General features: G+C 42.4%; 1 protein-coding gene across 3 annotated transcripts in view; it reads left to right on the top strand.

Annotated features, from left to right (window-relative positions):
* Positions 1–58: 58 nt before the first annotated feature.
* ADAMTS16 (ADAM metallopeptidase with thrombospondin type 1 motif 16) overlaps positions 59–23,000 on the top strand; it is a 184,787-nt gene continuing 161,845 nt past the window's right edge. For all 3 annotated transcript variants that reach the window (XM_025205794.1, XM_025205792.1, XM_025205793.1), the window contains exons 1-3: positions 59–150; positions 332–425; positions 10,396–10,721. In XM_025205794.1, the coding sequence (XP_025061579.1) occupies positions 70–150; positions 332–425; positions 10,396–10,721 (501 nt within the window). In that variant the 5' untranslated portion in view covers positions 59–69. The remainder of the gene's footprint in view (positions 151–331; positions 426–10,395; positions 10,722–23,000) is intronic.

The raw sequence follows: 23,000 nt of genomic DNA, 5'->3' as shown, positions 1-23,000 counted from the left end.
GGCAGCGCCCCGCCGACCCCCGCAGCCAGTACTGCCCGGCGCTCGGCACCGGCCGGGGGCGCCTCGGCCATGCGGGACTGCGGCAGCATGAAGCCAGCCTCCGCGCTCCTGTGCCGCCTGCTCCTGCTGCTCTTTGAAATGGGGAGCAGGGTAGGTACTTCCACTGGGACCCTCTGCCTTGGCTCTGGCACCAGGGCCCTTCGGATGTTGGGCTTCTTTTGCCTTTATTTTTTTTGGGGGGGTGTCTTTCCTGTCCTGTCCTTTTCCTTTCCTTTCCTTCAAGCCTTTCTCTTTCCACTTGTCTCAAGCCCCCTTTGCCAATCCTTTCCAGACCGCACCTGTGTATGCTGGGGACCCAGCAGCTGGAGCTCCTGGAAGCCAAAACTACCCCCGCGTGGAGCTGTCGGGCTTTGTGGAAAACAGTGGTAAGTCACCAAGGGTTTGTAAGCCTAATCCTGGAAGTCAGCAGCTCGTAAATTTTGCCAGCTCTGAGAAATAGGCAGGACTGTCATTGTAAGGTTATTGCAAGCGGTAAGTCTTTCTCTGCAAGTGATCTACCGCCAATAGCAGATCCCCCCTGCTTTCCTTTAATGTGCTCTTGCATTTCATCCCCTGAGATTTGCTGCTGCTTTTTTTTTTTTTTTTTTGTACTTTTTTTTTAAAGAAAGCATCATCACAGGTGTTCAGTTCTATCAGGATAGTTGTGTGGAACATAAGGAGAGGGAAGAAGAGTGCAGCTTTTCCTATAACTATTACAAGGTTGCTTGTTGAAGTATAAGATCATGTGTTCTTGATGTGATTAGGAACTTATGAACTAAGAAATTCATTGATTGGGTACCTCATTCAAAATTTCAGAAGTGTATGTCCAACATACATGGGAGTTCTGGTGCGTAAGATGTGTTGTCCACCTAGATGCAAGCTGCAGCACAGCAAAGTGTTAAACTAAAAGCTACAATGCCTTTTCCTGATACATATGGAGTTCTTTGGGTATTGTGGTGTTCCAGATTCAGGGATACATGTGTGTGTATGTAGATAGATATTAGCATTTTTCCCTTTTAAAACTATCTACCTATCTATCCACCTTCCTATCTAGTTTAAAAACAGGGAAAATGCTAATTGACTCTCTTGGATTTGCTCAAGCCAGATGGTACTCCATCCTTCTGAAATTGTCTTTGCTCTAGTTCTTAAGCCTGAGTGTAGTCTTCAGCTGCAATGATCATCAGTCACCATTTCTTCCATGATCATAATACAACGTTCTAAATGGATAAGCTTACTGCTGGCCCTCTTCCAGTCCAGAATTATTGCCTCATAATATAAAAACAGATATAATCATGATCATTTAATACTGCGGAAATGTCATCTACATGTACGCCAATTAAATGACAAGATGTTCTCTGCCAGCGCTCACTAAATGATGATAGGCTATTAATCATCAGCAAGCTCACTGTTTTATCTCAGTTTTTGCCTTATAGGCACTTACATTTAGGTGTCAAAATTGAATGTTAGTAGTGCTCATTGTTGTGGCGTTCAAAACATATTTAGACTTTGTTCTATATATAAAAAAAGTAAATTACACTGTTTATTATGCACATAAAACATGCACATGCTTAACCCTCTCCTGGAACTGTTCCATAGTGTAATAGTGTCATAAAAATTTATTAAAGGAAACCTTGCCTGACAGAGATGGGGAGAGAACACTAGAGGGCGCTTAATGCAAATACTGTCCTAGATAAATTAATTCCTACCTCTGTATTCATAACATTTATTGGAAAAACTGTCCTTGACTTTAGTGGGAATAAGATTGGTCTCGCCAGATGAATTGGCTGTGTTTAGTCAGTGGTGTTAATTCCAGGTTTATTCTATAGTTTAACTGCTTTTGGAAAAAGTTTGCAGTTTTCTTTCTTATGTTTATTAAACTATTTACTCATGCATCTGTATTGCAGAGCTGTCTCAGTACTAGCTCTCTGCAGTATATTGAAAATTTTTGAAAGATTCCAGAGCAAACTGCTTGTCATCCAAGTTATAAAGCCCGTACATGCACACATTTCAATTTAGTTCACAGCAAGCAAAAAGTATCTAGCCAGTCATGCATGAAATCTGCATTCTTAATAATGGCTTGATTGTTAAACAGATGTAAACTTTTGCATTCTGCTCAAATGGTTGTTGTATTTGACAAGCTGGGAAGATAATGTTTTTAAAATATATCATTAAACACAATAGAAGCAGTACTGATTTGGTGATGCTATTTTTAAAAAGTATGTAATCCATCCTGTTAAGTACTTGAAAAAGAAAGGAAAACCATCACAGTTATGGATAAAAGTCTAGTGATGAAGCATACAGATACAGACACTGTACATGGCTTGATAAAGCTGTGGATTATTTCTGGCAGGGAAATAAACAGATGAGTCAACTGAACCTGGCTGGGCACATCTCTGTATGTGGAGACCACTGGGGTTTCTTTGCAGGTGCCTATATTCACTGAGGCAGATCTAGTTGCAGACTGTAGCACGTGGACAGCACCTGGTGTTTCCAGGGGTTCTTACTCAATGAAATGCTAGCAGTTTCTTTTCTGTTGTATAACATTATCTTAGCAACAAAGTGGCAGTTCAGAAAAGGACAAACTAAGTAAGAGCTAATCATTTTTCCTCAAGCTTTCCTTTTCCCCGTCTCATAAATGTTAGCTTTAGGATTGCCGAGTAAGTCAACTAAATATCCAGGTTCTGTAATAATTTTAGAACACGAGTTTCTTGGCTATAATGTAAGTAATGATCTATCAAGGGAAGATGCTAACTAGGTCTCCCTCAAAAGCACAATAACCATAACTCCATCTCATCATAAGAGACTGAAATATTATGGCTATATCCCTACTGAGATAACTTAACTTAAGTCGCTGACTTTGGAAGATAAAGGTCCCTAGACTTGCTGCCTTTATGGTCTGGTCCAGCACCTAATAGAATGACCCCCCCACAAACTTCAGTGGGCTTTGGATCAAGCCTGTAAAATCATAAAGAAGTTTAAAAGTTGGGGTCAAAATGGATAGTAAAATATTTCATTTCATATTTTGTTGATAATTTTTTGCAAAAGTTGGAAATGTTGCTTCAATACACAGACACTTTCTCCTTTTTATGATGCTATGAAATATTTGGAAATTCAGTTAGATTGCATGAGTGTGACTTCAAAAAGTTTCAGTCTAATTCATCTGCTTATTGCTTTATCTCTAACATATGCAAGTGCTTCCAAAGTACTTAAAAATAATAATAAATCCTCTCTCTTTTTCTACCCTCCTCCACTGGAGATAAATTGTGATTAGATTTGGGGGTTGCTATTGTTTATGTCTGCCCATGAGAAGAAACTGAGGGAAAGCTAACTAGACAGTCCTCCCCCAGGACCCTGTCCAGCAAAACACTTCAGCATGTGCTCAGCTTTGAGTCTGGGAATTTTCCAGCTGATGTCAGGCAATAACAAATGCACTGACAAAATCGCACTGACCTGTGCTCATGGGCCCACAACAGAAAATCATGAGTAAAAGTGGTACACATAGCAGAAGTCTTTTTTTGCAGTCTTGATTATTACTTTCCCCCAAGCCCATGGGCTAGGGACAGAAATGATGCAAACTGGTATAAGTGATTGGAAACCAGTTCAAATATGTCACACAACAGAAGTTCAGTACACATAAACCACTTTCAAAATGGCTAAAACTAGTTTAAGATAAACCTGGATGGAGGGATGCAATAACAGACTTTATTGATTTAGGTTAAATGGGTTTATTGAACTTCTTTCCCAGATTCCCTCTAGATTCAAGTTAACTCACAGTCCCCCAGCATCCCAGGATGCTTTGTACCTCCCGTGCAAACCCCCGCTTCACAGGGTAGGCTGGCTAGCATTGACCCAAGTTGTCTGCTCCAGCCAAGCAGGGAGGTATGCTCTAGTACCCCCCCAAACTTCTGGCCTGGGCCACTGCAGGCATGTGGCTGCATTTCCAGAATCAAAAGTGAATGTCTGTTTACTTACTTATCTGTTCAATCTATGCAGTTCAGACTAACCTCAGGCTTTCTGAGTGTCTATACTTAGTCATAGAGGTCACTCTGGCTGCAGGAACACTTAAGAATGGTTAGGTGTTCAAGTCTGAGGTACAAGAATTAGGTGGTCTAGCCTTCACCTTTAGGTATATGCACTTCAGATTCAGTAATGGCAAATATATGACTTGTTTTCTACCCCTTCCTTGGTACCTTCCTTGTCGGCAGCCTATTTGTGTTCTTAGTAGGAGTAATCTGTATGGGGATCATAGCTGCTCAGAAAAGGGATGCACAGTATCCATAGGTATCCGGTATGTTTGGCTGCCTTTGGCTCCAGCCTTACATTGGGATCCATGCAGGTGGATCCTTGTAGGTCTTCAAGGTGCCCATATGGTGACATGCAGTAATAATGTATTTAATGCTGACCAATAAAACAAATCCCATCAGCTAATGCTACAGTGATAGTTTTTGGAACGTATGTATTTGTAGTGAACACATCGTCTCTCAACCCCTCTGATCCTCACTGCCAGGCATTTGCATTTTCACTGACCTGGATTCTTGTATACAGGCTTCCATCCCATCAAGGAGAGCACAAAATAACTGTAGACACTCCTTCTGCCTGAAGAAGGGTGTTTGTACCTGAAAACTTGCAAGGAAGATTTTTTTTTTAGTTGGTTTAAAAAACGATATCAGATTTACCTAAAGAACCTAGCTTGCTTTATATGAATTCATGCTTTTTTTTGAAAAATAACTACGCATTTGTATTCCAAGGTACTGAGCCCATTTTTCATGACTCAAGGAAAGTTTCTTGTTGTCAACAACTGCAAGTAGCAATAGACCCTCTTCTACTCTGAGAAACAGTAGAAAGCAAGAATAATGAGCAGCACCACACCTCTTGCCCATTCTAAAAGAGGTCTCTCTTCATATCTTATTCATAATCAAGTCAAACCTTATTTAAATAAAAAAGTTGAACAGTTAGACTAACAAAGAATGATTTTACTTTGACTTTTGTTTCTGTCACTTTGAGTGCATCATAGTTTCCATTTTCCTTTAATGTGTCATGATGGCTTAATATGACTGTGCATTAAAGTTTGGGTAGATAGCTACAGAGACTAATTCTTCAGAAACATTTATGTATTGGAGGAAAAAGGAAGCAGGAAATAAAACACCACTGAAGATAGCACTCCAAACAAGTATGTTCCAAATCTGACTGATTTGAGAATGTGGCCTGAGCTGTTTTATATTTGGTCTGAAACAGTTGAGTCATGTTTTGCATTTTATAAAGACCATTAAAAATCCAAATATCTGTTTCTAGTAACGTGGTTTCACTTCTATCATCACCTCACTACTGCTGTCAAACTGATAACATTACAAGGCCAACAATCTGCAAAAATGCATGAGGCGGTGAGGAGAAGGCAACATGAAAGCAACCAAGTCAGCCAACTCTCGCTGTCTCTTGGTTCTGAGTGAGAAATTGATGACGAAAGTGAATATTATCAGTAGTGGATAGCTGCACTGGAGAAAGCAGGTTTATAGATCGAAGTAACCAAGTAACTGAAAGTGTTGTCTATTTTCTCATTATATAATAGTTTAAGAACTTATAGCAGGGACAAGTTAAACTGTAAATGACAGAGGCTGGCATGTCCTTAACCACTATTTAAAAATATTTATTTCCCTTAAGCCAGGGGTGTCAAACTTACCTGGCACCATGGTTTAGATAAGGGTTGCTGGGCTAATCTGCAGCCTGGATTGGGACAGACCCCTGTGCAGTGCCCATGGTGCCAGGTCCACATGTATGCAGCATGCTCTGGTCCCAGGCTTCACTGTGCACATGGCATGCAGGGCTAGCATGGGGTGTACACTGCATGCAGTGCCCAGCATGGACCCAGCACTGCAGACACTGCATTGGGAGTCAGTCCTGGGCAGCACATACAGCTCATGCCCTGCCCCCCTGTGCCATGTATAGTGCTGGGTCCAGCCTGTAATGTGTGTTTCCTGCCAGCCCCATGTGTTGCATGCACAGTGGGCCCTAGGGCTGGTATGTGCTGCACATGGTCTATCGAGCTGGACTGGCTGCATGCCCTGCATGCAGCACAGGGGGCGAGCAAAAGGTTCATGCTGCATGTGGCACCCTGCTGGACCAGAGCCAACGTGTAGCGTGGGTTCAGTGGGGTGCTACATGCTGCACGCTCCTTGATCTGACTGACTGTGCCAGGTGCAGGGCACATGGCTAGTCCAGCCCCATGCAGTGCTTGGGGCTGGCTCAGAGATCTGTGAGTTGGATCATATGGGCCAGATCTGGCTTGCAGGCTGCATGTTGGAAACCCCTGCCTTAAGGTCTTCAAAAAGCAAAAAAAAAAATGTAGCAGTCTTCCTGTTCTGTTGCATACTGTATAAAATAGTGCTTTATTTAAATTAAAATTTAAATGTCAAAATCTTTACCAGAGTTTGAAAACAGAGTAAGTTTTCAAAACAAACAGATTAAAGCTATGGAGTTGATAATGCACTGCATTCTTAACTTTCCAAGTTTGTTAAATGCCAGTTAATAATTACACATACATTTACTGTGCCCTTAAACTGTGGTTACATAGTTAACTTTAATTAGTTTAATAATTAAGAAGCTTTTCTTTAATATACACTTTCTCCCTTATTAAATGTAAAAACATTCTTACAAGCCATTAAAGGCATATAAGTTATTCTCCAAATGTATAGAATATGAGCAGGAAGGAGAAATAGAAGATGCTCATTTCTTACTTTTGGAGGCTAGGAAAAGCACGCTCAACTTCTGACAGCTGTGAATACTTGCATAAGTTGGCGGAGTGCTGAGGACATGGAATTGACTGGGAGGAAAGAGGAAGTGTTTGAATGGCAGAGATTCCAACCAGCAGTTTGCTTTGTCACTGAACATAGGATTTATATGCACGCCCCTCACCCCCCCTTAAAATGTGTGTGCATTTATGCTCTAAAAATGGTGAAATATTAACTTAAAGCAACAGAAATATGGACTTTAAATGTCATTATATTATCTCCCAAACTTTCATGAAATTGAAAAATATCCCCAAACATTTAAATATAAAAATCATAATCGGCCAGTAACGAGTAAACATTTTGTCCAGAACACATTTATGCACGTTTTAGGATATGCCCATATTATGTCCTTTTACTTGCATGCATAATAACATGATTCACAATATGTGATTAGTATTTTCTCCAAGTTTCCAGGGCTAATTTGTGGCATTCTTAATCAGGATGAATTTGGGCCCTGAGAGAGATCTCTTAGGGTCCATAGAAGTTGGTAGTCAAACTTGAAAACAGGAGCTAGCATAGCTATTGCTTCTTCTGTAGTTCCAGACTAGTGCTGTCCAAGTAACTCTTCACAGTGTTTTATATTCAGCATTCCTCTTCAAAAGTCTTAATGGCTTGTCTTTCATGTGTTGGCCCCTGTCATGCGGAGCAGAGTTGAGTTGTGGGGCCTCTAAGTTCAATTTCCCCTTGACCAAATTAAAGAGGGTGAAAAACACCTCAAGTTTCTTGATCACTTTTGAAAGAGAAGAAAAGTATGCTTCAATCATTGCAAGAGCCTTCCTGACTGTAAAACAGCACAAATGGAGGCTGCCTTGCTGGCAGCAAAACTGCAGGTAATGTTACTTTTAGAGCCTCAAAATACCAGGCATAAAGTAAGGCTATATTTAGCCAAGTTCCCCAAGTCAGCATGGCCTGTGGTGGCAAATGTTTTATGTAGTGCTGCATGTTCAGGACACATCCAGATGTGCGTAGATGTTTGGTTCCCCAGGGACAACTAGCAGCAGTGCACTAGGGGAGGCTGGGGCCAGCACAGTCCTGGCCCCAGCAGCCTTACCTGGAGTCCTGGGGGCCTACTGGGGTTACAGCCACAGAGATCCTGCTGGGCAGACCCTGGCCAGCAGCTGCAGTGCGGCTCCAGATGTCCCAGCTTCGCTTTTTAGCAGTGCATGCTGCCTGAGCATATGCTGCACAAGTTTTTTTTCCTGCATTTTTTTTGACCCCTGGATATCCAGGGGTCAAAAAAAAAAGTGGGGGGAAAAAAAGCCTGACACAGTGCACGCTTGGGCAGCATGTCCTTGGAGCGCGGAGAACACCAGACTGTGTGGTATGTGGCACTGCAAACATGCTTACAGCATAACATACTGCATGACTGTGCTTGTCTGGATGCGCCCTCAGTGGTGCCTTTAAGAACACTTTTTTCACACTTGAAATAGAGTTGACAGCTGGAAACTCATGTCTAGTTTGTTCAGCAACCCTATTACACCAAAACAGATAAAGTGCAGAACACTTGCATCACTGGGAATTACTAAAAAAAATACATTTTTTCTTTGTTCCTGACAGTAGAAAAATGGACCATGATCAATTCTCAGTATTTCTTGTAAATCACCAACAACCCTTTATACTCAACTTTTTAATTGAAAATACTGTTTGGGACCTGGTGAACAATCCATGGGTAAACTGCTGATCTATGGTTTCCCAGTCTACTGAAAGTCCATGGATCACAGTTTGGGAGCCACTGGCTTAAAAATACATTCAAGTTTTCCTATAGGTTTTGTTTTGTCATACTGAAACTGTCCCCTGAGCTATTGGCAGTCCTTGTCATTAAGGCCATGTTCATCTGATTTCTTCTACACTTTCAAAGAAGCTTTAGTTCAGAATGTGTCCAAGAAATATTTTGGTCTCCAAAAAAAATCTAGCCATGTTGTCCTTTATGTATGATATCCATGAATGCCTTCAGTTTTAAAATCTGAAATTTTAGTAGTTTGGACACTGAGCCAGATTCTATTCCACCTATTGGGTACATGAATGGATTTTGTGATTCGATTCTATTCTACCCTTCTTGCATCTCTGAACAACTTTTAAAGTGGCTGTCCTCCACTTTCTCTTCGCTTCTTTTTTATCACCCAGTCTTAAGGGTGAAGCGATAGCATTTACAATTAGATGAATTAATGTAGTGGGGCTTAACCTTCTGGCCTTGTGGGCTAAATGAGTGGTGCAGGTCCTGTCCATGGGCTGGATCTAAAACAGTGTCCGTCTACACGTGTGATCTGGCATGCTGCCCTGACCGCGTGAGCTGGATTTGGCTGCATGCTGGTTTGACCCCACATGGTGGCCCCACCATGCATTGGTGCAGTCCACCACACAGGGCCATGTCATTCCAACATGAAGGCTATGAGGCTCCCAATGGGTCTAGAAATTTGGCCTCAGAGCAATGGCAATTAATGCTGCCACTACATCCCCACCACCAAATTTTTGGACTTATGGTGAGACCCACAGACCAGACAACATGGCTTCACGGGCTAAAGGTTAAGCACCACTACATTAATAGATCATCATTAGAGATTTGAACAGGTTCGAATAGAATCATCTTAGATTCCTACATCCACTTAGGTGCCTGGTAGGTGAAATAGGATCTGGCCCCTTGTCTGTCTTTCATGGCAATGCCAACCAGAGAGTGTATTTTGACTGGAAACAAATCCTTTGCTGTTGCCTTTGGAATACAACTGAACTTGAATTAGTTCTCCAGTTAAGTTAAACATTTTCAATTAAACTTAGCAGAACTGAGCACTGCTGTAGTGGTGAGGGGGATGGATTTAGGATGACCCTCCAATAATTCAATTCTATACGTGGAAAAATATAACTAATTTATAAATTTTCCATATTTAGAATCTGATTATTGGGGGGTGATCTTAAATACAGAGTTTGATTTGGGTAAATATGTTAATAGCACTTATTAATTTCAATGCTTTTATACTTCTTTCAGTTATGATTACACTATATATTGTAAGCATGTGTGTGTGGCAGTGTTTTTTGCTCTCTTGGTCTTGGATTAATTATGTGAGATCACCCCTGTTAATTTCTAGAAGATTAATTTTTACGGTGATAAACTATTTTAGCAGTGATTATGTAGGATTAGAAGGGGAGGTGGAGTGCCTTCGAGCATGGAGAGGATGATGAAGGATTCTTACTTGCCTTGGGGAAATAAAAAAAAAAAAGCATGGTGCAGTCCAAAAGAGGAATGTGCAGCTATGCCACTGCACCCCTTCTGGATCTGCCCCTGTATAGCAGTCTGCAGTAGGGCATCTAACTATGAATCTGTGCCAATAAATGGAAATATGAGAGCATTGACCTTAAATTTTGTTCTTGTTGTGGGAAAAGTTAAGGGCATATGTAAAATATTTAGGTGCTGAATTTGTTTTGTGTTGATTAGGTTGGGTACACAGTATATTACCTTTTTAAAAAAGATTTTGTTATGTATAGTAGTTCCTATTGTTTTAAGCTGAAACAATATTGTATGTCCTAATGACAGCTTTTTCTTTCAATATGCTAATTCTGGCATATATGTTCATTACAGAATATGAAATTGTGAAAGCATATGAAGTAAATCAGAATGGGGATTACATAACACATGAAATCACACATCACGAAAGAAGGAAGAGGTCAACTACAAATACAGAAATTGACTCTCTTCATCTACGACTCCATGGATTTGGTCATGACTTCCACATGGATCTTAAGACTTCTAAAAACCTAATGGCACCTGGATTTATAATACAGACACTGGGGAAAAGTGGAACTAAATCAATACAATCTTACCCACCACAGGACTTTTGTTTTTATCAAGGTTTCTTACGATCACACAAGAACTCATCAGTAGCACTTTCAACATGCAAAGGCTTGGTAAGTAAAGACCTGGAAGGCATGCTTACTGTTAGCTAGGGCTGTTTTGAAAGAACACAGGATAGTTATTGCAATGAAAAATTTTAACGTTTTGTTAGTGAAGTTTACAAAAAGATTCAGATACTGAGATCAGATAAAAATTTAGTGTCAGTTCCTGAGATAAGCATTCACGCTTAAAAAAACTTTCTCACTAATTATGTAAGTTGTCATAAAAACATTGGAAAATAGGGCTGGATGGGATTTCAGGGGTATATACAAGTGTTACATTTAGATCAGCCTAACCATGGCTTAAATTGCCCAAACAGTGGTGCACCCGATACACGCTGGTTCACGTAGGAGAAAAACTAAGTTTAGATCGATTTAAAGGCTGATCTAGCAAATGCCCATATGCATTCACAACACAGCCCCAGGGGTGGGAAAATGCAGCCACTTGCCCCAGCCCCAGGACTGTTCTGTTCCTACCCCCTTGACCCTGACCAGGCTACTTTTAGTCCCCTGACTATCTCCTTTGGACTGGGCCTTGACTTAACAGCCCACCCTGCAGACTTGCCAGCCCATCACCACAATTGGGGGCTGTGCATGTCACTCCTGGGAGTGGCAAACACTTGAACATGCCACTTATGGGTTAGGTTTAGGTAGCTTAAAGTAAGATGTGTAAACCTAAAGTGGCTGCATCAGATGGTACCCCAAGAGGTCATCTAGTCCAACTTTTGTGTTTAACGCAGACTCGTATCTTTCTAAACTATCCCAGACAAATGATTGTTCAATATGCATATAAACTTTCCAACAATGGGATTCCACAACTTCTCAATATAATCTTTTTGAATGCTGTTTGGATTACACTCCCTCCCCCCCCAGTATTGTACTGTTGATTCCTATTCAGTTTGCGATTCGCTATCAATCCTACGTCCTTTTCTGCAGTGCAACAGTTTAACCAATTGTTTCCTATTTTGCATTTTTGCATTCTACATACAGGATTTTGAACTTCCCCTTACTGAATTCATGCTATTTATTTTATACCTTTTTCTAATTTAATTCCTATTTCTAGACTAAGAAGTACCTGCTATCTTCCCCTCCCCTCATCTTAACTGGTGCCACCAACAAATTTACTAAGTGTAGACTCACTTCTTTCCCTTAAATGAAGATACCAAACCTAGGGCAATTTGGATCCAGGACAAACCTTTGGAAAACATCATATAATACCCCTTCCCAATTTAAAATTGAGCTGTTGATAAGTGCTCTTTGAGAATAGTTCTCCATTCAGTTATGTAACCAACGTAGGGGTATCTTATGTAGTGTCATCTAGATGATTTCCTTAGCTTACATTTAAAAACATCATTGGAGACAGAGTAAAAAACCTACTAAAATTGAGGTATATCACATCACTGCTCCCTCTCCCTTCCTATTCACAGGGCCTTTCTACTTGTCATTGGAGAAAACTGGGTTGAGTAGACATGAATTACTCTTGACAAATCCATCCTGACTTTTCTTTATCACATGTTTTCTTCTAGGGGCTTACAAACTGATTTCTTTATGATTATGCTCCAGTATCTTTTTGGGGACTGAAATTAAATTGTCTGTTCTGCAATTCTGCAATTTGATCTTCCGAGGTCCCTTCCAGCCCTGATGTCTATGAAATCTATGAAATTCCTTGGGTCCTTCTTTCTTCCCTTCCCCCTCCCCCACACCTTTATTTTCTTAAGAAAAAAAGATGAAAGGTAGCTTTTCCCTCTTTCCAGTCTTCTGGGACTTCACATGGGATTCAGGAATTCTTGAAGATAAGTTCATTTTTGGGTGCATCTACACATGCCATTAAGGTGAGGTGATAAGCTCCAGTGCAGTTTGCACTGGAGATTATCATGGCACCTTAATGGCACATGTAGATGCTCAAACTGCTGCAGTCCAGGGCGCATGAGGAGATGCTGTGCCTAGGACTGCAGCAGTTTGAGCCAGTGTGGAGCAGCCCCAGGCTGGCCTGGGGCTGGGAGTTCAGTCCTAGGATCTCGGAGGTGGTGTCAGGTGGCAGAGGGGCTGGCTGGGACATGAGAGTGCCCCAGGGTGTGGAGCCTGTGTCTGGGCAGCAGACAGGAGTCTGACTCCCTGTTGCCTGTGCTGACTGGGTGCAATGTATGCCCGGGTCAGTGTTTACATGTGTCCCTGACGGCGCTATCTTATGACAGTGAAAACTAGTTTGCTGAGGTCTAATAGCATTGCATGTGTAGACTTTGATTCTTTACAGTGTAGAAAATTAGTCTACTGTGTAGTAAAGTGCATGTGTGGATGCACCCTCTGTATAATAACGTCATCCTTGACTGCCCTAGGATTATCCAGACCTATTGATTTGAAAGCATCTAGCTTATCAAAATTATCTTCAATTTGTTCTTTCCCTTCTTTAGGCTCTGTCCTTGTTAACTGTTTTCAGCTGATAGTTGCCCTTTTTGTGAAGATTGATGTTAAAAAAGGCTCTTTTGTTTCTGTATTATTCTCTTAAATGTTTCACTAAGGTTAAGTACAAATATCCACTCTCTGTAAGGTTCTTTTTAATTTCCAAGTAATTGAAGAGCCCGTTATTTAGCCAGCCGGGTGTCTGCCTTGCTACACCTCCTTCACATTAGGATAGCCATTAGGATAGCCTGCTCTTGTGCATTTAATATTCTCTCTCCAAGAAACAACCAAATCTCCTCCCCATTTTTCCCTAAGATGTGCCTTCTAGGGGTTTCTGCTGCCAGTTCTCCAAGTTTGTGAAAGTTGCTTGTCTGAAGTCCAATGTTTATATTCCGATGTTCTCCTTTTTTCCTTGCCTTAGGATAAGAACTTTGTTATTTTATATTTACTGTCATCCAAGTTGCTGTTCATCTTCAGATTCTCAACCAATTCTTCCCATTCATGAGCAGCAGACTGAGATGGATTTTCCCCAGCGCTGGTTGGGTTGTACCAAAAACTTGTCTCCTAACAATCCAAGAAGTTGCTGATCTATCTGTATGCAGCTGTTGCTGTCCCATCAGATATCACTGAAACTGAAGTCTCGCCTATCCACCAAGTCCTGTGAATTGTCTGGATAGTTCTGTTAGTAATTTAAAAAAAAAACCAACCTCAGCCAGTTCTTTATCTCGATGTGTGGTACTGCCCTCATGGTGTTCCCCTTTATGTTAACCCAGGGCTGTCTAACTTGTAAGCAGCTGAGGGCTATGCTAGTGCAGCTTTGAGTCCCTGGACTGCATCTCACCTCATTCCATGTCTGCATTGTGTGCACAGGCAGCACCTACCACCCTGGCTACACTAGCAGCTGGACCTATAGAGGGAACAGTGGCTGGTTAGGAGCTAGGAGGGGTGAGGGGCACCTGTTAAGCTTTCATGGGCCATCAATTGGATAGCCCTACCTTATCCCAGAGCCTTTCAAAAGGTTAATCTCCCACTTCGTTTTAGATCAAATTCTAAGTATGTTTAGAATGCAGAATAAGGGCTGTGTCACATGTTACACTTAGCATGTATTAAAAATATGAATGACCACGTGTTCTACCAGTAAAACATGTGCTAAGTGCGCTCACATTGTAGCAGTTGCACAAAAAGTTGTAAGTCATATCTCCATATCATATTAAGTAAACATGTTCAGCTATTGTCAGACTGCTCCACAGAGATAATATGAACAATTTGTAGTCCTCACCCAGCTGTGTGTGACATCAGCCAGGGATCCCTCTGCTGTATCACGTCTCCAGGTGGGACAAAGAAAGCCATGCATGTCAGGAGGAAGGATCCTGGATCTTTTACTTGTCCAGTTCCTCCAGGATTAAGTTGAAAGCTGGGTGCCTTCAACCTCAGCTGGGACTCACAATCAGGAAGCTGTGTGTATGTTAGAGATCATAGCAGACATTAGCATGAGATGGCTTGGAACACATTCTAACTTTAATATTGCAGAGATTTAACACACACTGGGTTTGTCTACACAAGAGACATTACTGCACAGTACCTGTAAATAGGGCTTGTGTAGACACTGACCGGGAGCATATTGCTCCTAGTCAGCCACACCAGCTGGAGCCCGGTCCTGGCACTGCTGAGCTCCTGGCTCCCCCCAGGGTCCCTCTCTTCCCCTTGCTGTCCTGGCACTGTAGGGCTCCCAGCCCCTCACAGGAGTGGGGAGCTGAGCAGTAGGCCTGTGCGAGTTGGAAGCAATCCAGTCCGGCTTCGGATCCAGCCACTTCTGATGCCAGGGATCCAATCCAGAGCTCCAGACTGGGTTTCTGCTTCGATCCGGCTGAAGCAGCTCCCAAGCATCACAGCTGCCTCGGAGATCTGGCCATAGGGTATAATGGGGACTCAATGAAATATCTATAACTTTGTTGTTTTTTGTCTGATTTGGATGGAACATTCAGGGATGGTAGCCTCGGCTGAGAGCATGAAGTCTGCCAAGTTTCAAGAAGATTGGTGCAGGGGTTTGGGGGGAAACTGTACCCCAAGTTCTTGAAAGCAAAACTTGTGTCATGTCTGTGTGTTACACTACAGGGGGTGGAAACGCCAGGGGTGGTAGCCCCTGGTGAGGCCACAAGGCCTGCAAAGTTTCACGATCAGTGCAGGGATTTGGGGGAAACTGCACCTCAAGCTGCAGACAAGCAAAACTCGTGACATGGGTGCTTCTGCAACTGACTATCTCTTGGGGCAGTTGATTGTCTGTATCGATTCTTTCCTCTCTTTAGTCTCTGGTTTTGTAGGTATTAATTGATGGTAATTAACTGGTTACATTAGCTAGGTACTGTGTATTGGGCTGGACCCTGATTGAATCATGACTGATTGGTAACTGGTAACACAGTAGCTTAGCAGTCAGGCCTGCCGTACTGTCTCCCACACCCCAAGACAGACACAATTGCACAAACACCCATGTCACAAGTTTTGCCTGTCAGCAGTGTGCAGGAACACCATTGCGCCCAACTGCGTCTAGATCGACTTGATGCATACTTCAGCCAGGGGTCCTGGTGTATGATGATCTGTGTCCGCTGTATCTTCATCCACCAGCTGCACCTATCTCCACGACAGCTGGCAGGCTTCGTGGCCGCAGCAGGGGCCACCATCCCTGCAGCTTTCACCCTGCTGCACCTTCACACATACTGTCACCCATGTCATGAGTTTTGCTTGTCCACAGCTTGCAGTACAGTTCCCCCCCAAACCCCTGCACCGATCTTCATGCAACTTGACCTCATCAGGAGCCACCACCCTGTTTTTACCTCCCTGTATTGTAACACATAGACGTGACATGAGTTTTGCTTTCAAGAATTTGGGGTGCAGTTCCCCCCAAGCCCCTGCACTGATATTCTTGAAACTTGGCAGGATTTGTGGCCCTAGTAAGGGCTACCACCCCAGCAGTTTTCTTTTCACCCCCCCCCCCGCCGTGATGTAATACGTACATGACATCAGTTTTTCTTTCAAGAATTTGGGGTGCAGTTCCCCTTGAATCCCTGCATCGATCTTCTTGAAACCTGGCAGAATTTATGCTCCCAGCAGAGGCTACAATTCCTGCAAATTGCATCTAAATCAGACAAAAAACAACAAAGTTATAGATATTTCATTGTTTCCCCATTATACCCTATGGCTGGATCTCTGAAGCGGCTCCGAAGCTTATTCCGAAGTGCTTTGGAAGCTCTGAACCACTTCAGAAAGCTTAAAGATGCCAGCACTTTGATCCGGACATGCTGCTTTGGACACCGAAGCATCCAAAGCTTCTCCGGATCCGAAGCTCTGTCCAAAGCCCTGTACAGCCCTACTGAGCAGCTCTAGGACTGGTTAGCTCTTGCTTTCCTGCTCACCTAGTGGTTGGTGGGGAGCTCTCCTGCCCAGCTGGGGGCTTGCTGCCAGCTGCCCCATTGACTGGTCAGAACAGGGGGCTGGAAAACAGCTGAGGGGGAGGGGACACTTTCCCAGCTTCAGGGCATGGGTTGGGAAACAGCTGCCCCCCCACCTTCCAGCAGTCCAGGCCTGATTCTGGTGTCCCCTGCTAGGCTGGGGCTGGCACCCAGGGGAGCCTAGAGCCCACCCCCCCCAGGCTGCTATATGACAGGAGAGCAGAGCAGAAGTATCTCTGCACTGAACTGCTCCTGTCAGGAGCAAATTTGCTCCAGATTGGTGCAGATGTAGACATGCTGTCATGGAAAGCTTACTTTCTGTGCATTAATTGTACATGTTGATGCATCCACTGTCTCATTAATCAAGGCCCTAATTTGGTCATCCTTCAATGCCCTTCCTGAGCAAGCTATACCCACTCACATCAATCTTCCTGTTGTGTGAGTTGTCCCACCTAATTTCAGTTATCTCAATTAGATTGTAATTGTGTGTACTAAGCCTTCCCATTCTACATGCTGACACTTCTTGTGTTAGTATATGGGCATCTAAAATGATTGACAGACTGCCCTGCTAATTTCTGCTTTTTCCTTACGTGATGTTACATCATCTTATGAATTTTTTTCACCGGCCATGAGTACCCTAGGAATAGTGGCGGTTTTTCATTCTCTAATATGGGGGAATCTTGGGTTTATCTTGACTTACAAATGCACATTAAGACTGAAGCTTTCCTTGTGTAAACTAGAGGCACTTTTACATGTGCTCCAAAACATTCTGATTAGAAGACGTTGGAGCAGACTCGATTAATTGAGTCTGCTGAGCGTTCCAATTAGAAAGCATGCTATATAAAGCATCCTATGTTTCAAAATGGTGGTGGAGGTGCTTTAATGAAAACTCTTCAAACAAGCTTTAGTTATAATGCCCCTGCCGCTATTTTGAAATGTGGGATGCTAAATACACAAGATGCTGTGTGTGTTTTAATTAAAGTGGCCCCTAAGAGACACCCCCAAGAGACACAATGAACCTCTCTCCCTGCCCACCCAGGAGCACATGTATAGGCACCCTAGGATTTTAACATATATTGGTTAACATGTTAAATTCATTTCCCCCACCTTCTCACCCCAACTTCTGGGATTTTCAGAAGCACTCTAATTCCCCTCAGTCTGTATCCTGGGGAATTTGGGGCCAGATTCTATACCATGTATTAGGTGCATAACTGGATTTAGGCACCTCAGTGTGATTCTCTTCTCTGCTTGAAAAACAGTTAATGTAAGAGGTTGGAGGGGACCCCTCCTCCTTGCTGCTCTTTTATGACTCAGTCTTAAAGGTAAGGTGATGGTGTACATTAATAGATTTTCATGGACTTGAAGAAACTGGAATAAAATTGCACTTAAGGCAGCTGAGACCTGCCAGGATATTTCTGAAAATACCACAGGGGGTGCCTATTTGCATCCTCATCTGCATAAATATCTTTAAAAATCTGGCTCTTGCATCCCTTGAGCAAGGTCATGAAGGAGACTGAATCCTAGTCAGCTAAATCTCAGGTTGGTGCCCAAGCCACCAGACCATGTCTCCTTCAGCGTGACTTGCCTTAACTAAATTTCAACTAATAAACAAAAGAGGAAAGGATGAATTATTTGAAAAGAACAATTCTGTATGACCAAATACTGCATTAGAGGATGATTAGGTATTCTCCAGGTATATTTGTGTCACAGTGCATTTGTGCCTGTGAAAATTAAGATATATTACAATCTGGTACTTGGTACTGTCAACAAGCAAAGTGACCGCACCAGATTATTGCACCAAAGTATTAAGTGACGCAACCATTTGTAAATAGTGATGCGGTGGCGGAGTGTATCAGCAATTTGATCCAACATGCGAGCGATGCATGATCAGAGCGTGATCACCTGTGGTCTAGCCAATCAAAGACCACCTAATGGACATGGCTGGCTGGCCAGCATGTCCATGGGTTCCAGAATGTACCATCAGGGGAGCTTCCTGATTGGCCAAAGAAGTTATATAGGGGACCGCATGCCTCGGTGCGTGGTCCCCAGGCTCTGACTCTCTAGGCAGATTGATCACCCGTCTTGGGGCCTGGCCAGACCCCTAGGTCTATAGAAGAAGCTGCTCCGGTCGCTCCGAGCATTATAGTTTACTGCCTTGCCAAATCCGGAACGCCCTGTACTTTGTCCCAACCAGACATCGTACTTGTATACTGCGGTCTTCACCCACCACCCACCGCTTGTCCCTTGTTGCTGTATATAGTTCATCGCCTCCAAGTTATATCACCCTTCAAGTTGTGTCGACAGTTCTGTAAGTAAATATCAAGTTTTATTTCAAACCCCATTGTCTGTGGTGCTTATCTCATCTCCCTCTCGCACTTGGCATCCCCGAGCGTGTCTGGGTTGGTGTCACAACCCGGTGCCCCACTCGACACACAACTGCGGCCGTTTCCCAAGGATCATCTGGGAATCGAGGCCCACAGGTACTATTGTGTTTTATGTCAGTAATCATACTGGAGGTTTATGTTAACTCTGAATTTTCTGTCATAGTCTCTGTAACTCATTTCCAGGCTTGGGAATTTGTGTCTTTGTCCATAATGTCCCCTTTATGCAGGAAAGCTTTACTGAGGATGTCTGCAAAGTCTCACTACCTTTTCAGCTAAATCACACCTGGAGACCCACTTTCTCTGTGGTGATTATAGGAAGTATCTAACTCCATCCTCTTATCTATTTAATTTAGTGATAAATCAGCTCACTTAAGTGAAGAAATAAATGGAAAGTTGGAACAGAAAAGTGTAAAGACATTAGCATTAAAGCTGAAAATCAGTATCTGGAGGGAGAGGATCTTGCGATTTCATTTAAAATAATTCCATGATGGCTGCAACATAAAAGCAGCAGGAAAAACTTATGTTAATGGGCTTAGCACTTCACTCACATTTGGTCTGATCAGGCTCCTAGGGGAAAAAAATCTGATACTTCCTTAAGTTTACTTTTTGGAATTCTTAAATTGTACAAAATCCTTCCTTACTCATGTGCCTCAACAGTGTCTGTTCTGAGGAAGCCATACCTTTTGTGGGTACCTTTTTTTGTTTTAAACAGAGCTAGACATTGATCTTATTAGCTTTCTTCAAGAGATTTTTCGCAGTGTGAAGAGCTGTCTTTGTCACCACCTTACTAAATGGGCATTTTCATAGGGGAGGCAATAAGCTCATAGTGCTGCCTTAGCAAATGTATGCATTTCTGCTTCTGAGAATTAGACTCTATTGCAAGTAATTGAAATCTGCTACTCTGTGCCTTGCTATTGTACTTTAAATAGGTCATCAAAATTCTACTGTTTATGTCAACTTTAAAATTTTTAGAGCTTGAAATAGTAGTCAATAAACATTGAGGAATTTTCTTAGACAAATTAAAGTCTCCTTAGGGAAGTAGTAGCTGAACAAAGCTCTAAGAACAAAACCATTCTCAGTGCTGGGTGCAGCACATTCGTTGTTGCACAGAAGCAAGCCAGGCCCAGATCCATAAAAGGATGTAAGCACTATTGCCACGTCCAGACAAGCACAGACATTTGGTTCCCCAGAGACAACTAGCAGTGGTACACTTTGTGCTGTTGCTAGTTGTTCCCAGAGAATGCCTGTGCTGTGCACCAGAATACCTTTGGTGGGATAGGGGAGGCTGGGGCCATCAACTATGCTGGCCCCAGCAGCCTTACCTAGGGTCCTGGGGGCCGGGGAAGCTGCAGCCATGTCGTTCCTGCAGCTTGGAGTGTGGCTGGCAGCCAGGGTGTGGCTCTGGTTGGCCAGGCTCCAGGTTTGGGCAGCATGTGATGCCTCCAAATGCGCCACCCTACTTTTTTTTTACCTCTGGATCTCTAGGAGTCAACCCCCACACCCTGCCCATGCTGCAAGGTTGGAAAATGCCTGAATGTGCACTGTATGGCACCACAGATGGATCTGTGGCGCTACATACCAAATGGCCACAGTTGTCTGGATGTAGCTTATCAGTGCCTATACACATGCTCTGACGTGTTCTAATTAGAACGTATTGGAGCAGACTTCATTAATTGAGTGTGCACTGCATTCTAATAAGAGTGCTGTAGCATTGGTGCAGCATCATGTGTATGAGCCCCCATAGCTGCTGGAGTGCTTTTTACGTATCCAGTCACATAGGCTAGGTACAGATATTTAAAAAGCCCAAGGCAGAATCAATCTAAATTACATGGTTTTCTGTGAGCACTGTAGTTTAGATCAGTAGCGAACAGAACTCATGTTCACCTTTTGATGTGTGCTGTGGGAAGGGCACAAATCTTAGATTGGGTTTGCCATTTTTAAACCAGTCTATTTGTGCTGAACTGTTCTGTTATGGTATAGACTGGATTTATGTACTGAACTTCTGTTATGGGTATAGACTGGTTTACTATCACTTAGACTGGTAAAAACCTAATATCTGTATCTGGCCATAGCTGAATCCTCAGTTCTGAGTAAGGCATCTAGGCTCCTTATACACTGCATGGGGAGAATTAGGCACTTCAGAACAGAGTAAAAATGAGTTTGCTGCACAGGAAGCCACCTAAACCTAGCCAAAAGGTCACTCTGAAGACAAGGGTCTTAAGTACCAGGGAAGTTGAGGATTTAGGTGCCTTAGGTGCCATAATGCTGACACGATGGGGAGGTGCCTCCCTTTACTTGGCATTCCCTGATTAGAGTCTTTTGTAGAAGGTAAGCCCTTGTTCCTGTTGCCCCACAAGCAGAGTTGGGGTCACTTTCCTTTTAGAAGCTGGCTGGAGTAGGAGTAGAACAACTTCTAGGAGTAGAAGTAATAGTGGCCAAAATCTGAGGTACCTTTCGATTTCAGATACCTCCAAGGTGAGGAAGCAGGTGAATTAAAGTTTTGGGGATTTAAATTTTAGACTCAGGTACCTAGATACACTCTTTTTCATTCTTTTTGTGCCTCTGGGCCTTAGTGATATAGTAAATCAGAAAGTGCCCATTGGTTTAGTTCTCAGCCAGCAGAATGAAGAGGATTCCCAAGACTTTTTTATTAAATGTATTTTAAAATCTATTCATCCCAGTAGGTTGACTGGATCAGAAATATTACATTGTTAAGAGCAATAATGAAAGTTTAAGTGACACTAAACAGCTCCCTTTTCTCTCTTTCACAAGTGTGAGTTATGATCTATGCCTGAATTAATTTTGTAGCATGTTCAGAGTAGATGGCAGGCAATAAATTGTATTTTTCTTTTCCTTATCCGTATGCGTCCCTGTTTTAGTTTTAAAAACTAAAAATGCTTCTTTTGGAAGCTTGGTTTAAATGAGGAAAAAATGTACATATTGAAATAAACTTCTAGCAAAATTACTATTTGGGAGAACAAAAGTATGACAGTCACTTGCTACTAAAAGTGTAGGCAAATCTGATTTTCTTTGATTTTGTTAATTTGGAATTCAGTTGTTTTTTGATTGCAACATTGAATTTCATGTAGATTAAAATGCTCACTTTATGGGTGTGACTTTTATGGCACTGGCCTTTGCAAAAGTGATAGGCATTTTAAAATTGTTTATGCTTCTTTAGATAGAAAATGATTGTTTAAGAACACTTGAACACATTATATGCAAGTTGAAATTGCAGCCAATTGCTTTTGGGGCAAGTAGAGTTATTGGTGTCATGTGTCTGAGAAAGGAGGGACCTCATTTGTTGAGTTTATATTTTTTGCTGAAGAATTTTATTGTCTTGGATTAGTATTAAAAGAGCGCTGTAAGAGTTTCTTAGTAAGACACTGGGAATATATACTCATTAGTATCCCACATGGCCCGTGTGAGCTGAAACTGCCAAAGAACAGTGCCATGTTGTTAAAGCCTGGGTATACAATTATTCATTGTGAATAAAACAGTGTTGCCAGAGAGTATTTGGCAGTCTAGATTTTATTTGACCTAGTGGGAGTCTACAGATACTGACTAAAATAGTAACTACAAGAAAAGCAAGGAAAGGAAGATGAGGGAGGACTTCTTCAGGGAGTAAAATGATGATTTTAATATTAAAGCCTTTGGGAAATGCAGTTCATTCTGTGGTGACTAATCTTATGATAATTCTGTTTCAGCTCCAGGGGTGGATTTTGGAGGGGGCAGGAGGTGTAGTGGTGCATTTGCACCCCTCTTTGATTCCTGGTCCACCAAAAGTTTAAAACTAACTGCCGGTCAGCAGCAGCTGCATTTCTATTTGGACAGCAGTAAGAGACTCAAGCTGACTTTATGGCTCAGCATTATCTATCTGATTTCTTTTAAACACTTCATTCCACATCTGTTAACAACCCTCTCTCCTTTTTAATGGTCTTGATGTTCCACTAATTGAGCTATCCTTTCTTCAGCAATTCTTTTGTCTGTTAGCTGCTCCCAATAATGTAGGTCCTATTTGCATGTTGCAGACTCATTTTAACTTTAGCTAAAAACATTAGCTTAGG

The sequence above is a fragment of the Alligator sinensis genome, unplaced genomic scaffold (assembly GCF_000455745.1).
Source record: "Alligator sinensis unplaced genomic scaffold, ASM45574v1 scaffold248_1, whole genome shotgun sequence".
Classification (NCBI taxonomy): Eukaryota; Metazoa; Chordata; order Crocodylia; family Alligatoridae; genus Alligator; species Alligator sinensis.
This window is presented reverse-complemented; position numbering and strand designations above follow the sequence as displayed.